At 36.0% G+C, this 18,636-nt stretch overlaps 2 protein-coding genes across 8 annotated transcripts in view; both read left to right on the top strand.

Annotated features, from left to right (window-relative positions):
* LOC137252059 (uncharacterized) overlaps positions 1–18,636 on the top strand; it is a 242,864-nt gene that overhangs the window by 183,861 nt on the left and 40,367 nt on the right. The window lies entirely within an intron of this gene.
* Positions 10,944–17,990, top strand: LOC137252673 (serine-rich adhesin for platelets-like). Its single transcript, XM_067788721.1, has 2 exons — positions 10,944–13,606; positions 17,934–17,990. The coding sequence occupies exons 1-2, from the start codon at positions 11,075–11,077 to the stop codon at positions 17,988–17,990; spliced, it is 2,589 nt and encodes an 862-aa protein (XP_067644822.1). The 5' UTR covers positions 10,944–11,074.

Genomic DNA, 18,636 nt, shown 5'->3' with positions numbered 1-18,636 from the left:
ATATGTTGCTTTTCCAGTATATGTCATAGTCGTCCAGCTATTATTTTCTTTTTCATTATTTCTTTTTGGTTCTCCATTTGTCCTTCTGAGCTTATCTACTAGTGCTTTTTTATATCCGTTGTTTGCAGCGATATTATATATGACCCCAAGTTCTCTCTTATATGCCTCTTGTGTAAGAGGTGTTCTTTCAAGTCTATGTACCAAGTGCCTTAATGCTGCATTTTTATGATGTTGAGGGTGATTTGAGGTATTGTGTATTATTGTGTCGGTGGCCGTTGACTTTCTATATATGTCATAGTTAAATCTTTTGGCTTCTTTATCAATATTTATCGTGAGGTCTAGATAGTTGATTCCTCCGTCTTTTTCGGTTTCCATTGTAAATTTTATATTGCCGTGCTGTTTGTTGAGGTACTCCAGTACGAGCTCTTCGTTATTAGTAGTTAAAACGCATATTATGTCATCCACGTATCTAGCATAAAATGACACGCCTAATTTGGACTTCAGCTCCTGTATGTACTTTTCTTCCAGATTTTGCATGAACACTTCCATAAGAATTGCTGATGTGGGGCTTCCCATTCCAAGACCGTTTGTTTGTCTATATATTTTATTGTTGAATTTAAAATAGTTTTGACGTAAAGTGGTTCTTAGCGTATTTGTGATTTGCATACTTTTTACTTTGTTTTTTGTGTTATGAACTATTGTTGAGCTAACTATGTCCAAAGTCTCCGATAGTGGTATAGATGGGTATAGATCTTTTATGTCAAAAGATACCAATTTGCTGTTTCTTGTTAGCTCTACGGTCTCGAGTCTCTCTATTAGTTCTGTTGTGTTAGCTATTGCATATTCGTTCCTTAGCTCCAGAGTGTCTATCAATATCGTTTTTAAATATTTGGACAGTTTGTAACATGGTGCCGTTTTAAAATTAATGATGGGCCTCATTGGCGTGTCCGGCTTGTGGATTTTTGGTAGCGCAACCAGTGGAGGAGCCGAAGGGTTCATTTGGACCAATCTATGTGCCATGTTAGAATCTACTATATTTGTTGCATTTTTTATAGCAACTTTGATTTGTTTTTGGTATTCATCTGTGGGATCCTCTCTCATTCTACGACATTTCATTTCCTCTATGAGATCCTCGGTTTTGGATATATATTTCTCTTTTTCGATTAGCACAGTGGTGTTTCCTTTGTCCGCTTTCGTTGTGACAATATTGTTTTTCCTTAGTTTATGCCGTAGATTCTTTATTGTTTTCTCCTCTGTATTCGGTTTTTGTCCTTCCTGTGCTTTCACCTCCTTTCTTATGATTTCTCTGCACATGTGTCTTGCGTGTTCCTGTTCTTCCTGTGGTATCAATGATATTGCGATCTCCGCATCTACAATCGCTTGCTCCGTTTTTCTTACTGTATTCTGGTCCATGATATTGTGCTTCAGGCCCTTTTCGAGAAGTTGTGCCTCTTCCTTAGTAATGGCCACTGTTGTGAGGTTAACGAACTTGTCATGAAACTGGTGAGTGTTTTGGTTTTGGTTACCCTCTCGTCGTCCTGCCAGCTTGTCCAATTTTCGGTTCAGCGACCTGTATTTTTGTTGTAGTTCCTGATCGACCTCTGTCTTGATGCGGTCGAAGCATTCCATTAATACAGTCGTAGGTAGTTGTTCTGCCAATCTTAAATGGATAGATAATAACTCGGCATTTATCTCATCCTTCTTCGAGTATAAGCTTTCCAACTCATATTTTAAAAAATCCTTTTCCGCTTTTCTAACTGTTTTCCTGCTAGATTTGGTATTTGCCTTTATTGTTATTTTTGCGAATTTCGGAGTAACATTCAATTCCAGGCATTGTTTGTTGAACCAAATGCTCGCCTTTGCTTTATATATTTTCAGTAGGCGTCGCTTGTAAATTGTTAGTAGTCCGTTCGCGTTCAAGTTAAAAGCCTGACAAGCAATAACTGACTTATCTTGTTTGGTTGATTTTCCGACAGGGTGGATAAATGATGTATATTGGAACGATTTTCCGTCATCCCTTGTCAAATTTGGTTTTGAGACAAACCGGTTTCGGCGTTGTGCCATCATCAGTGTCGATTTTCGTTCTGATCTGTTGTTGTCATTTGTCCTGTATTTATAGTTCGTAGGTATATGAGCAGGTATTGTCAAATTGATGCTTGTGTATATTTAGTTATGTGTATGTGCTGTGTGTTCGTTCAGAACCGAGGGTGGTTTACTAATCGATTTGTGTGGCTGACTGGGGTAGGTAGAAATCTGTGATTTTAGTCGTTTGACCTTCTTTGTCGGTTTTTTGTTTTGGTGTGTTAATTGTTTTGTGTTTATTTGTTGTTGTGCGTTTGTCTGTTGTACCTGTGTGATTAAGTTGTTTCCTGTAAACAAGTTTTAAAGGCTCGAATATTGTGTCAGAAATGGTGTTTATCTGTTCGTTTATTATTCTACCGTCGAATGTTTTCTGTTTGTAGATTTCCATGTTTTCGAGTACGTTGAGACGTCGGCCCTTTTCTTGTATGTGAAGAACCCTAACTGTTTTATCGATGTTTGCTGGGGAACATTCATTCTCGACCATGTGATTCGCGAAGTTAGACTCGGGTATAATGTTTGGATTCCGTATTTTTTTGTTGTAATCTCTAATATGTTCTCTGAACCTCGTTCTTATTTGCCGTCCTGTTTGTCCTATGTAACTATGCTGGCATCCGCAGGTAAGCTTGTATACGCCGTGGCTGCTAAACGGATCCTCTGAGTTAATGTTAGTTCTTAGTTTTCGCCCTAGATTGTTCGATGTTTTGAATGCTGTGTTAATGTTGTATTTTTTAAAGAAATTTGCCAATTTATATGTTGCTTTTCCAGTATATGTCATAGTCGTCCAGCTATTATTTTCTTTTTCATTATTTCTTTTTGGTTCTCCATTTGTCCTTCTGAGCTTATCTACTAGTGCTTTTTTATATCCGTTGTTTGCAGCGATATTATATATGACCCCAAGTTCTCTCTTATATGCCTCTTGTGTAAGAGGTGTTCTTTCAAGTCTATGTACCAAGTGCCTTAATGCTGCATTTTTATGATGTTGAGGGTGATTTGAGGTATTGTGTATTATTGTGTCGGTGGCCGTTGACTTTCTATATATGTCATAGTTAAATCTTTTGGCTTCTTTATCAATATTTATCGTGAGGTCTAGATAGTTGATTCCTCCGTCTTTTTCGGTTTCCATTGTAAATTTTATATTGCCGTGCTGTTTGTTGAGGTACTCCAGTACGAGCTCTTCGTTATTAGTAGTTAAAACGCATATTATGTCATCCACGTATCTAGCATAAAATGACACGCCTAATTTGGACTTCAGCTCCTGTATGTACTTTTCTTCCAGATTTTGCATGAACACTTCCATAAGAATTGCTGATGTGGGGCTTCCCATTCCAAGACCGTTTGTTTGTCTATATATTTTATTGTTGAATTTAAAATAGTTTTGACGTAAAGTGGTTCTTAGCGTATTTGTGATTTGCATACTTTTTACTTTGTTTTTTGTGTTATGAACTATTGTTGAGCTAACTATGTCCAAAGTCTCCGATAGTGGTATAGATGGGTATAGATCTTTTATGTCAAAAGATACCAATTTGCTGTTTCTTGTTAGCTCTACGGTCTCGAGTCTCTCTATTAGTTCTGTTGTGTTAGCTATTGCATATTCGTTCCTTAGCTCCAGAGTGTCTATCAATATCGTTTTTAAATATTTGGACAGTTTGTAACATGGTGCCGTTTTAAAATTAATGATGGGCCTCATTGGCGTGTCCGGCTTGTGGATTTTTGGTAGCGCAACCAGTGGAGGAGCCGAAGGGTTCATTTGGACCAATCTATGTGCCATGTTAGAATCTACTATATTTGTTGCATTTTTTATAGCAACTTTGATTTGTTTTTGGTATTCATCTGTGGGATCCTCTCTCATTCTACTTTATATTCACTTTGTCATAATTCTGTTCATTGTTCTTGTTTTTCTTATTTTTAGCCAAATCATATTTCAGTGACCTGCTTATGGGTCACTGCAACTTTTTTTGATTATGTATTGTACTCAACAATAACAACATAAAATTGAAACTGAGTGTTGTGTAAAGAACTGAAATTGAAGATATCCATAGTGGATTACTTCAGTGCATTTCTTTAACTATTTCACTACCGCACCATAAGAAGCTAACACATATAACGGTCTCAGGTAGCTATAATACCCATTCTTGTGGCCTAAACCATACCGACGGGATTCAATTACATGGTCACATTGCACAATAGTAGTTGCAAAAAAATAATTTCCAAAATGTATAGACTTATTAGAAAAACTCAAAACAGCTGATAGTGAAAAGATAATACTTATAATTACCAAAGGGTAATGTTATTAATTAAGGCGCATCTCCATACATTTCCTTTATTCGCAACTAATATGTGATACAAGGACATGGGAAGTTTTCGCTCCAAGCTAACAACGTTTACATTAGGATGCGCTTATTTTTCATAATATTTTTATTATTATACAGAAAAGAGCTGATAAATCACCAAATTACAATAAAAAACACAAGTAACCGCAGACCTTCGGCTTTATTTTTTTATAGAAAACGAATATTCTTGTATGTATATCATTTCTCGACATAGTTCAAATGAATTTGTTTAATATCTTCGTCATTCAGTACGCTGAGGCTCAATCCGGCGTCAGAGCTTTTAAATTGGTTCTGATTTTCGGGATATTTGTACCTGAGAGTGCTAAAAACACGTTTTTCTGCAATTTTCACTACATAAAATTTCCTTTGGAAATGTAGCTTTTGGAAGGTCATTTGATTTGAAGTATTGTTCTTCAAACTGTTTTAGGTTTGCAATAATTTCTTTATACAAAATTTCTTCATAAATTTGATAAATATTTTAAAGCAGGTTTGTCCTTGATAATCGCGTGTAGGCGGGCTCAGCAAAGCATGGGTGTTCGAAATAAAATTATATTTAACTAATAAAATATAATATTTAAGCTTGAAGAAACAATATAGACTGCTTCATCGCCACACAACTCCAAACTCGATATAAGAAAGTCTGCCTATTGCGTTTGTTTATGGTATTGATTGACGGACAGCCTAATGCAAATCATCTATTAATTATTCCATTATTTCCATATGTGTAAATATGTAGAACAGAAACGTAATTAAGTACTTCAAATTCTGATTTAATAGCAACTCATTCAAATAGCTATTAATACATAAAAATTGTAATAAATCACTAATGCTATTTAAATGCAGACAAAGCAACAATGTCGATTATATATTTAACATACATAAAGACAGACACATGTTTATATAAATGAACATAAATGTATTAAAGGTCTTCTGTATGCACAATTATCCCAACAGGAAAATGGAGAAGTTAGAAGGTCTTGCCATTTGAACTCCTTTCTTAAATCATTTTATAAGAAACTAGCTTTACCTGGCGCACGTTGTAACGCCCGAGATCGAATGGATGTTGCGTTCTTTTTTCTGTTTTGTTTGTTGATAATTTAATTTATTGTTCTGTAAATTGAATTGAATTTTATATTATTGTATTGCTTTTACCGCTGATGATTGTTGCTTTGATTACATTCCGAAGAAGCATGACTGGTGAGCCAATTTTCAAAGTTGATATATGCGCAGGCATTCCTTTTGGTTCTAAGGAGTATAGAAATTCATTTGGATAATTCACAATTTAGTTTCACCTGTAACTGTGTCGATCGATTTATATTTCGTCACTTCACCAGGAAATTGATTTTGAAAGCGATCATTGATTTTGTTAACATGATAATTTTTGGGAGTTTCGCATAGCCAAAACACAAAAACATTTAAATTTAAAATTCTTAATTCTGAAATATGAAAAACTTTCGTCTTGATCGAAGGAACCTCGAGCCAAAATTTGGTGATGATCGAAGTATAGCAAACACGTTTTCATAGGGAACACACACACAGAATTTGATTTTTATAGGAGATGTAGATAGACTGAAGCTAAACAATTTTTTTAACAGCCGCAGATTACAAAAAGGCATAACAGCTAAACTCAACAATGCAGTCAAACTTTAGGTGGTAAAATAACTTAAGTTTGTACGGCAGCCATAGTTTTTCCCCATTCCACATTTTACTGGAGGTTTTAGGACTTAACGTCACATAGATCCTTACCAATTTTAATTATCCTACCATTACGACATCCAGATATATGCAGTATAATATATTCCATTTGTATGGGAGGTGCCACGCCCCCTTTTTCCCAATTCCATATTTTCTTGGTGGTGTTAAAGATTGACCTCAAATAACTCCTTACTGAATTTCAATTATCTGGCATGTATACCTTCAAAGTTATGCAGTACCAAAGATTCCATTTGAATGGGAGGTTCCACGCCCCCTTTTTCCCAATTCCGCATTTTCTTGGTGGTGTTAGGGATTGACCTCATAAAACTCCTTACTGAATTTCAATGTTCTGGCATGTATACCTTCAAAGTTATGCAGCACCAAAGATTCCATTTGAATGGGAGGTTCCACGCCCTCTTTTTCTCAATTCCGCCTTTTCTTGGTGGTGTTAGGGATTGACCTCATATAACTCCTTACTGAATTTCGATGTTCTGGCATGTATACCTTCAAAGTTATGCATTACTAAAGATTCCATTTGAATGGGAGGTGCCACGCCCCCTTTCTCCAAATTCCGCATTTTCTTGGTGGTGTTAGGGATTGACCTCATATAACTCTTCATTGAATTTCAATGTTCTGGTATGTATACCTTCAAAGGTATGCAGTACCAAAGATTCCATTTGTATGGGAGGTGCCACACCCCTTTTATATATCGAAATTATTTTTAGCCTGAAACCTTCCCGTTGATCGAAGGAACCCCTAACCAAAATTTGGTGATGATTGATGTGTGGGAAATACGTTTCCATAGCGAACACACACACACACAGAATTTGATTTTATATATATATATGGCTAAACCGATTTGGGATTTCAAGATCAACTAACCATCATCTCTTCTTCCTGTATCTTTCCTAAAAATTTCATGGCAATCTGTCGAGCCGTTCTCGAGTTATGGAGTGACAAGCAAAATGTACACTTCTTTTTATATATATAGACATATGCCAAATTCCAGCTGGAGCTTCCGTAAGAGTAGCTCATTTACCTAACTCTTTGCTTAATTACGTTCCGAGAAGCGCTTGACAACGTTTTTCTTTCGCGATACCAAGTGGTATGAACATTTTTGTTAATAATTTCTTTATTGAAATGAAAATATTTGTATGTATATATACATACATACTTATGTGTATATGTATAAATCAATGAATACGAATTCAATTCAATTACTGTTTTGCAAATGCATTAAAATATCCAAATTGAATGAAGTCATTGCTGACCAATTCGCCTTTAAGCCGTATTGTTTTTATTGTTATTATTATAGACTTTCAAACATTTGCTCATTTTATGGCTCTATTATTTCTTCTTATACGACTTTGAACTATTTTAGTAGATACAGATAAATGTGCATACTTAATGACCACCAGAAAATGTTATATAAGAAGTAAATACTCAGTTGAACACAAATATAAAATACAAACCAATTTGCTCAAATTACAAATCATGAAATATATTCACACTATGAATTTCACGTACATTCGTTCCCTGATATTGGTAACATAGCCGTATACATATAGAACAGGTGGCTAAGTCAAGTATGCCTCCAGCTTTAGGCGAAGCAGGAAATGCTCAATGCGTTCTTTTTGCTAGGTTACATTTTAACTGGATGATATCAATCTATCAGATAGCTTCATTTGACATTTTCGTTCTGACCAAAATAGTACGACCAACCCCCGGTTTAATCGATGATTGTATTTGTAGAACAAGTCGCAAAAATCTGTTATGAATACAAGGAAACTTACAGAAGAACTGACTTTTCCTTACCCTTTTTCCTTGAACTTAACTGAGGCGCGAGTTTCAGTTAGCATGGCTAAAATGAAAATTTCGATAACTTATAGATAAGTGATTAATTAAAGATGGTGAAAACGACCCTTAAACTTACAACACATCGCTGTATTGCCACCATACAAAAGGCCTCTAGTTCGTATTTAGGATTGTAGGCGAAAATTAAGATGCATCAAAAAGTTTTTCAAACAAAGCTTCTGAGGCAAACGACGTCGACTACCATACAATATACCATATTTGTAGGCCACAAGGGGGTACAAAGACAAAGAAAAATGTCAAATATTTAGTGATATTAATTTATTTTAGTTTTATTTTTATATTATTTATATAAACCTAATAATCCCATTTGTACCATAGCAATATTTCCCTTTGCGCCCACATAAGGAGCATGGAGAACAGTAAATTATTATTTAATTAAATTGATCGACAACTTTTGTTCAATTAACGCTGTAATTGTATTGTTATTGTGTGTTTTATTAATCGATTGATTGTAAAATAAACGAAAAAATTTTTTCGAGATTTATTATTATATATATATAGTAGCTGCCTTAAATAGCAAGAATCATATTACGAAATATTTTAAGAACCGATAGGGGACATAATTTATGTACCAACGCACGTTCGTACTTTAAACAGAAATAAAGTTATAAGTCAATATATAAGTCAACCTATGAAAAGGGGTTTTTGGCCCCTAACTCCAAAATTTGAAGGTATATTGGAAATTCTAAGTACGTAAGGCTTATGTTCTCAACTAGACCTACAAGTTTTGTTTCACATTTCTATTTGGAAAGCAGTCGCTTGAATGAAGTCAATGAATTTGTTGATCTTGGTGTTGTATTTGATACTAATTTTTCTTATGTTAATCATATCTGTTATGTTCTTCCGAAAGAAACCTTACTTTCCTGCGTCGTTATGCTAAGGACTTTAAGGATCCCTATACCAGGAAGACTTTATAAATTTCCTTGGTTCGCTCAAAGCTCGAGTATGCTTCTATTATTTGGAACCCTATTTACAGCTGTCATGCGGCTAGAATTGAAAGGGTTCAAAGGAAATTTGTTCGGTTTGGGCTTGGATCTCTTCATTTCGAGGATCCGCTGCCTTCTTATGTGTCTCGGTGTACGTTGATTAACCTACAACCACTGCACTCTAGAAGAACCCTGCACAGGCTTATGTTCGTGTTTGATCTCGTGGCAGGTTCGGTAAACTGCCCTGACCTGCTCGGGAAAATCACGTTTAATGTGCCCAGTAGATTACTTCGTTTTTCCCTACCTTTTTATTTGACCTCTTTCACAATGAACTATGTCCGTTTCGATCCTATTCTTCGCAGCAGAATTCAATAAACTTTCAAGATGGCTAAATATTGATTTCTCTCAGTCGGGGGATGTTTGCAAGCCCCAAATACTTCTTCATTTACATTTACATTTACATTTACATTTAGATATATAGTTTAACTTTTTTCTATTATTATGCATATACTTTCTTTAGCCATTATCAATGCATATTATAATTTTTTACTTTTTTTTATAATTTCTATATCTAGTCTATAAGATGTAAATCATAGACTGAATAAACTGAATAAACTAAACTAAACTAAAAGCTGTGGTACATTTCGGCAAGAGTATAATTTCTCTGTTGAACAATGCAATTGATGTTATATGATGATGCACCAAAATGCAGTTTCCTCAAAAAGATGCGCTTATTTTAGCTCACAAAACAGGAATCCAAAAAAAATCAGAGGTGGTTCTACTTCGAATTAAAACATAGTTCGACGTATAGGATATCTCAAAAAACCTTGAACCTTGAAACTTCAACACAAACTAAGGTGAAAGATAATGATTTCAGTCACCCAAAAATAGCACCCGCTTTCAAATAAATTTTCAGATTCTTGAACTATAGAAGACTGCAAGGAAACGAACGGTTTACACAAATCTTGGGAACTTTTAAAAACAGTATTTTTATTTATTTGTTACCTCTGAGCCTGCGGAGCCTCTCTTGTAAAGCGTTTTTTTTTTTTCAAACATGTTCAAAGTTCGATTCGAGCTCAAGGCCAGAACAATAATTTTTTCTAATGATAATTATTGTTATTTTTTAATTTTTCTGAAAAATTATATTTTGCTTTTGGAATAGTAAGTAGAAAATTTTTCAGAAAACCTGCCATAGCTGCGCAGATAGATCCATTTCGAAGGGTGCTGAGCCTTAATCATCAGTACGTTTTGGGCACGCTGCGCTAACCATTTAGCTATACAGCGGTGGTTTGTTTGACTGATAAGTTGCTACTTCTATTCCTTCTTACCAACTATATTTAATCAGCGTTGCGCCATCTGTTGCAAATCACTGATAATGCTGGATTTATTTTTGTCAAACATAGTTAAACAATAATTTATTATAAAGCTAATGATTAAGCTAACTTAAATGTTTTTATTTCAGACAATATAGAAAGAAAATCATATTGGAACTTACTGAAAAGGATTTTTTTAATATTTGATTAGTCGTCGTGTGGCTTATTTATGGGTATCTTACCTTTATAAACATTCTAATGAAATTTCAATTTTTATTCTTTCAGCTAAATGAAACGAAGAAAGCTTTGAAGTTTACTTAGTTCGCTGGAATGAAAGCTCTGAATTTAAAAAGAACACATTTTTCAAAAGCAATTTAGTATAAACAAAAAGCCTTTCAGTGTTACAGTCTTATCAAAACAATAAGCTAAATACATAGCTGTTAAATAATTGCAAAAAAAAATTAAATTTAGAATTAAAATACAAATTCAATTCTACTTGAATCAAAATATTTTAGGGGAAAACTTAAAACGCTTCTTTACATTTTGATTAGATTAATGAAGTAAATTTTAAGATAATTGATGTTTAGACAAAACGCTTTTTAATGCTGTCATACTTAGCAGAGTGTTAAAAAAGAATACATATTTAAATTGAAAGCAAAAAACATAATAATTTTAATAATTTTTACAAATAAACGCGACATAATTTAAAAAGTCAACGAGGCTTGAAAAGTAATTTAAAACTAATTATTTTAACTAACTCGAGATCAAATATTGAATAGATAATGTTCGACTAAAGAAAACGAAATACGACGAAAGGCGAAAAAAAAATATTTTTTAAACTTACTCTACTCAGATGGACAATATAACAACAACAAAAGAGATTGTTGGCAAAGAACTTGATAGAAACAAAAATCAACATCCGCAACCCCAGCATCAACCACAACCACAACGACAAGAGCAACACGAACAACAGGAAATAAACGTGCAATCACTACCACAACAACAACAACAATCAAAGCGAAATAAATTAGTTCGTACAACGCAAAGTTTGGGCAACACATTCTCGGCAGCATTAAAAGTGCAACAAGCGAACATAATAGCAAAAGCAACAACAATAACAACAGCCGCTACAGGTGCCAATTCTAAAGAAACAGGATACGCAACAACAAATGCAACAGCTACCGCACAACAATCGACAGCGTCGACCACTGTTAATGCTGTTCAACGCCTAAAAGACGGCAGCGCAGACGTAATGGGCGGAGGTTTTCTAATACGACCACTAACCGCCACCTCAGCAATAGCAGTTAAACATTTTAAGCAACAACAAAGTGATCTAGAGAAAGCAATAGTTGCAATCGAAGCAACAACAACGTCAAAAACAATTCAAACAAAACATAAAAGCACACCATCCCAAGAGGCAAAAACGTCAACCCAAATGCAGGAAAAATTACTGGAAAATATCCAAAGGGAAAATGTTGAAGAAAAGTTTGATAAAGTGAACAAAAACAAAGGCGAAGACAATATTTGCACAACACCAACGAATACTGCAAACACACGGCCAACTTCGATAAAGAGCAAGGGGACCAAGACAAGCAAAGAGACGCGCGGAAAATTTGCAGAAAAGTTGCGACGTTCCTTTCGACGCGGTGAACACAAATCCCTAGAAATTAAAAGACGCGAGCCAAGTTTTGAGGGCGCTAACGACGGCAGTCAGAGCGCTAACCACACCAAACAAGCGTATTCACCCGAAGCGAATAATAGCCAAAATCATTTTAGTTTCGGACCTTTTGGTCTGCGCTCGCAACCAACACTTCAACGCAACTCTCAATCGATATTTTCCTTTAGTCAATTACCAGGCGGCGGTGTATTAGGTGGCGTGAGCAGTGGCAGCAGGAGCAGTGTTTATAGCACGACCAGTGGTGGACATATCAACCCTGCGCTACTCCTGGACAGTCCCGATGTAGACACGCCGCCCGAGTACGGCTATCATCATTTAAGCAGTGTTGGCACAACGAATTCTAGTACATCTTTGGAGAGTAACTTTGGTGATATCGGCGAACGCACATCGTCACAATCGAGTATAAGCTATTGGGCGTGGCACCAGTCTAATTCATCAATGGGTGGCGAAGTGAGCACGAATAGCAGCAGTGGTGGAGCAGGCGCAAATGGAACCACTGGAATAGCTGATTGTGGCACGAATGTCGTAAAGGACAGTGCAGCAGATAATAGAAATTTTAATGAACGAAACACAAGACAACAACAACACGCGAAACTAAAAGCGCAAAGTAGCAGTAAAAGTGATACGCAACACCAGCAGGCGAGCCGCAGTTGCAGCATTACCAGTGAAAGTAGCTCCACCAAGCTTACGCGCTTGCAGAATTTTCTTTTCAAATCGAGCAATGAAAGCACAAGAAGCTTCCATGCGCATTCCAACGAAGGTTTTACAGCTTCATCACAATACTCTTCCTCCGGTGAATGGGAAAATCTAGGCTTCACAACGACTAGCGGCAGTGGTAGTCATGTGCCAGCCGACTTCTATGTGGGCAGTTTTCCAGAAGAATCCAACGATGCTGATGGTAGTTTTACAGCTGCCCCACCAACGCAAGACAACACATCCTCTAGCTCCCGACCAATTTTAAAACACGCCGATTCCAGCGAAGCCGCTGGCCCTTATTATCAGTATACGCTAACATCACCGAATAATCCATTTTTACCCGAAATCATAGCGCGTAGCTACCAAAGCTCGCACGAAGAAGATAATCAAATTGGCGATGCAAGCGCTGTGGGGCATAGTGTTGGTGGTGGTGGTGGTACACACTCCGCTCAACTACCAACACCAGCCTATAGTCGTGCTGGTTCCCAAGAGTCTACACATAGTGACAGTGCAATTCCAGCAGCAACAACAGCTAGTAGCTGCTCACCTGCACCGCACTCTTCCAGTCCCGCATCCAGTTCATCGTCGACACCGGGACGACAGCGTCGAAAACTTTTCATCTTAAATTCACCAACTCGACATCTTTTACATCAACAGCCATCACACAAACAACAACAACAACATCAGCAATCTGTTACAGATGCACCAACTATTCACAAATCCCCATCATGCGCTTCGACTTCCGGCAGCAGCTTTATAAAGAGTCTAAATCCCTTCCTCCCAATCGCAAGTGATTCCAATTGTAGTAACGCTATTGTCACTACAACTACAACGAAACAGCAAGCATCGAAAGCAAAATTAGGCAGCAGAGGCAAGCGTACACCGTTAAAGCAATCAGCCGTAACATCACCCATTGGCATTCCGCATGATTTAAATGCAAAGCGCGAAGAGTTTTTGCGCGCTACAATGAAGATTTGCTTAGTCGTCTCGCCACCAACCAGTAAATTGCAGGTAAATGCAACTAAATATGACATCCAATGGTTATGTAAATATTGTTTACGTGCTAAAAGGAAAAGCGCAAATTTGTGCTTGAACTTTGAGCTCGTTTATTGTTTTTTTTGGGTTTTTTTTAGTTTTGTATGACTTTTTCAATTTCGATATGAATAAAAATATTTTTAAATATTATTAATTTGCATTTTTTGTTTCAAATCTAAGTTTTCATTTTTTTCTTGGATTGGATGGGGTCCTTCAACAGACCATTTTTTGTTTTTCGATTTTTACAACTTTAATTTGCAATATTTGATAAGATCAATTCAAAATATGTATATATAAATGTATATTTAAATTTTCATATGCCTGCACTTCCTTTATATAAATGGACAAAAATCAGCGAAAAATGTTTCTTTATATAAAGAAATATTTTTTTAAATTTTGATTTTTAAATTTTGACATAGAAATTGCAAAAATATTTATGAGAAGTAAAAATATAAAAGTGGAGCCCACATTACTTGGATTGGAAATTTGGTAGGAAAGGAGATATTATTAGCCAATCAATTGCGCTCCCTCCACCTTTATATTTTTACTTCTCATAAATAGTTTTGCAATTTCTATGTCAAAATTTAAAAATCAAAGTTTAGCTAGAATATGTCTTTATATAACGAGACATTTTTCGCTGATTTTTGTCCATTTATATAAAAGAAGTGCTTAAAATTTTTTTATTTTATTTTTATTTTCTCCTGTTCTTACATTTTCCATTATAATTAAAATTAAAAAATTTGCACACGGCGATGGTTGCAAGGATATATTTCTGAATTTCACTTCTTCATCAGCTAGCTTTTCGGCAGCTGAGTTTTGAACTCGAAGTCTCCAACATTCAAACTTCATACTAATGTAAAGACATATATATTTAATTTAATTTAATTTAATTTATTTGGATTAAAGTCGACACAGACACAACATAAAACATAAAATTAATGTTATAATTAAAAATATTTAAATTCAACCATACATAGGAAAGAAAGTACAAAATATCAGGCCAGACGTGACAGTATTGAATTATGCAACTCGGAAAACGAACATTCAAAACTGATGCAGTTATACAAGTTGTTGTAGTGCGAACACCAACTTCGCAGTGGATTATTTTTGGCAAAATTTTGCCGGCAAAGTGGTAAATAAAAAGGCACAAAGTGCCTGGACGTTCTACCAGGAACAGCAAAATTTAGTCGACTAACAAGATCAGATGAGTCGATCTCGCCCATAATGAGCTTGTGAATGAACATTACCCCGAGTAAAGTTCTTCGATTTTCTAAAGTTGGCAGATTTATAAGGAGAAGCCTATTTCTATATGGTGGCAAATGCACACTAGAATCCCAGTTAAGACCACGTAGTGCAAATATAATGAATTGCTTCTATACTGACTCAATACGCTTTATAAAGTTTTGATACCCTGGGCACCAGACACACGAACAATACTCTAAGATTGGTCGTACCAACGATGTGTAGAGGGTCTTAGTCAGATACGGATCATTAAACTCCTTAGCCCATCGCTTCACAAAACCGAGTATACCCGTTGCTTTGCTTACCATTGATGAGATATGCGTATTAAAAGTCAGTTTAGGATCAAAAAGAACGCCTAGATCACTTACGACAGATATACGCTCCAAAGGCGTGCTGTTTAACGTATACGATGTCAAACTTGGCTTCACTCGGTGAAATGTCATTAGTTTACACTTCGAGCAATTCAAAACTAGTAAATTTGCAGTACACCAACATTGAAATGAGTCCAAGTCTGCCTGAAGAAACTCCACTAGGGAAGACTCCGAAGGCAAGTATGAGTAACAAAGTTTAACATCATCTGCATACATAAGAGTTCGGGAATGTATGAGAGTTTGTGGTAAGTCATTTATAAACAAGGTAAAAAGTAACGGACCCAAATGACTACCCTGAGGCACACCAGACGTTACATCAAACAACCTAGAAAAGCTGTTTTTAAACAAAACTTGTTGAGTCCGATTCGCGAGATAGCTTTCGAGCCATGCAAGCAAATGCTTTGGAAATCCAAGTAAATCAAGTTTGTAAACTAAAAGCTCATGATTGACAGAGTCAAACGCTTTACTGAAGTCGGTATAGATCACATCCGTTTGCCTATTGTTTAAAAATCCATCCATTACAAAAGAAGTAAACTCTAGCAAGTTGGTAGTAGTTGATCTACGCGGCACAAACCCATGCTGGCAGGGCGATAATATGGAGCTACACATGTGTTGAAGTTGACATGTAATTATTCGCTCAAATGTTTTGGGAATAGCTGAAAGCTTAGCTATACCTCTATAGTTCTCGATACTAGACCTACTACCTTTTTTGTGTAAAGGTATAATAAATTATTTCTTCCAAATCAATGGAAAAGTGGCAGATTCCACAGATAATTGGAATAATTTATGTATCGGCTCAGATAAGTTAACTGCACAGTATTTGAGTACACAACTAGGAACGCCATCTGGACCCGGAGAAAAAATCGATTTCAAACCGAGAAGGCTCTGAAGAACAGTATTCTTATCAATTACTGGATTAGGAATGCAATTAAAACTTTCCAAGTTGTAGGAGTGTTGACCGGGTTGAAAACGTTTAGATGAGTAGGTCGACCTGAAGAATACTGCAAATAATTCCGCAATATCATTATCAGAACTAGCATTCTTGCAACCAAAAGAAAAAGTAGCTGGAAAACCAGATGTTTTCCTCTTGGAATTAACAAAACTGAAAAATCTTTTCGGATTGTTGAAAAATTGAAATTTACAACTGCTTAAGTACAATTTATAACATTGTTGGTTTAGACAATGAAAGTTGCAACGAGCAACCGAATATTTAGAAAAATCGGCAGACGATCCTGATCTCTTGAAACGTTTATAAAGCCTAGATTTAACATTATTGAGTCTAATAAGTTGTCTTGTGAACCAAGGTGGTTTACTTGTTCCAGCACTAACACATCGAAGGGGGACACAGCTTTTAAAGAAGCCATCAAGAATACCGTAAAATAATGAAGTCGCTGAGTTGACGTCCTTACTCGAATAAAGATCTGACCAGTCATGAGTAGCAATCAATTCGTTGAGTTTTATGAAGTCCGCCTTATAAAAACATCTTGAGCGGGATCGAGATTTTAATTTTGTAAAGCACAGCTCCATAGGAGGCTGAATAATATCAATTTCTATTTCAAGCGTAGGATGTAAGGGATCTTCTGGAAAAGATAAAGGAGAAATACGATTGAGAGCAATACCCACTGATTCATCCACAAATACCAGGTCAAAAATCTTGTTTTTACAATTTAAAACATTGTTGATCTGTACGAGAGATGTATCTAAAATAGTCTTAACGAAATCATGCTGACAGGTGGGAGTCAAAGTGTTTGAGTCGCTCAAGCTAATCCAATTTACCGAGGGTAAGTTGAAATCACCAAGAACGACTAAGCGATCTTTGTCTCGCAACTGAGAGTACAAGTTTCGAATAGCTAAATTATGGCAATTGTAAACATACATATCCGACCGGGGCGGAATATATGAGCAACAAATATATAAGTTAAAACATCGCATTGAAATCTTTACTGCTATAAACTCAATATCAAATGCGTTGTCCGACAACAGCAACTCGGATGAAAGACTTGAGTCCACAGCAATAAGAACACCGCCTGCTCTAGATATACGATCACGCCGGTAAACGACGTAGTTACTTGAAAAAAGCTCAGCGTTAAAATTGTCAGGTTTTAACCAGGTCTCGGTGAAAGCAACAACCTGCGCTGTAAAAGCGAAACTGTTAAGAAAAAAGGTATTTAATTTAGATCGTAAACCACGAACATTTTGGTAATGAACGACTATAGAGAGTGAGTCGGTGACTACTTTTTTGCTGTACCCGCGGTGAAGGTAATAGAGTTTTTTGGCACTATATTGGTATTTCTCTTGTACAAATGCACCACAGAATGCTCCTATGCCTCTATGTACTGAAGGGCGCCTGTAAATATTCCCCACAATTTGTATAAAAACATATAGCACATGTGTATCAAAGTGGGTATAACAAGGAAAATCAATAAAAAAGCAATACTTAGAGACCATTTACAAAACTTGGAGTAGGGCATTCATATGGCTGAGTGGATAGAGGCAGTGTGAAATATGAATGCTTGAGATTTTGAGTTCAGAAACATTTTGAAGAACTTTTTTTCTCATTTTAGGAACTCTAGAATCATGGAAGGGCTACTAAGAAAATGTTTTATTTTCCCCTTTTCGAGAATTAAGGCTGTGTGCGAGTTCGCCTAAATTTTAGGTACCTAAACTAATATTCCACTGGCACTTTCCAGTACTGCAATAATTTAGGAAAAACTGTCAAAACTGTGCAAGTTGATTTGAAAACCTAAATTGTTTATTTCTGCTAAGAAAATAATAACAATACGGAAAATTTTGTAATTTTTATGCGTTTTCACGCTTAAAAAGAACAGAGGTCAATTAGGGTCCGCGGTACGTACCTATCCCAAGATAGCAGTTCAAGAAAATGCAGTGGCTCCGTTTTATAAGGCCTTTTTTTCGGACATAGTGGAGCACGTGCACAATGACCTTCAATTCAATACTGAGATGTTGGTATACCTCGAATAACTTCTTTAGGCCAATTAGTGCACTTGGCTGCCAAATATGTTCAGATTGCGGTCCATATTTGAGAAGGATCCAATTCTTGCGTCGCCAACATCAGCTTGAACAAAATTGAGCTCACCATCACGTACAATCGATCGGACCTTAATCGCAGCAGGGATCACCGCTCTATGATCTCTAATTTACTTAAATTGAATGGACATTAGCCATTTATTTGCATATACAATATTGAAAAATTTATATTTTTTTTTTTTTTTTTTTTTGAAATTTGACACTTGAATTTAGTTTGAAAAGTATGCTCATAAAAGTTCTAATTTTTATTTTGCACTGCCACTGCCTTACCGACAGTGTCCAGTGATTTAGGTTTTTTCTCTATTTAGGTAGACATTTAGATCAACTCGCACACTGACTAAGTAC

This window comes from Eurosta solidaginis, chromosome 5 (genome assembly GCF_040869045.1).
Source record: "Eurosta solidaginis isolate ZX-2024a chromosome 5, ASM4086904v1, whole genome shotgun sequence".
NCBI classification, from domain to species: domain Eukaryota; kingdom Metazoa; phylum Arthropoda; class Insecta; order Diptera; family Tephritidae; genus Eurosta; species Eurosta solidaginis.
Note: the sequence above shows the minus strand (reverse complement) of the source record. Positions and strands in the feature narration are given on the sequence as shown.

What these genes read in the sequence shown, in the direction of transcription:
- LOC137252673 (XM_067788721.1), top strand. Translation starts at nt 11,075, where the DNA reads ATGGACAATATAACAACAACAAAAGAGATTGTTGGCAAAGAACTTGAT. An exon ending in CACCAACCAGTAAATTGCAG is followed by an intron (nt 13,607 to 17,933) that starts GTAAATGCAACT and finishes GGCACTTTCCAG; the next exon opens with TACTGCAATAATTTAGGAAA.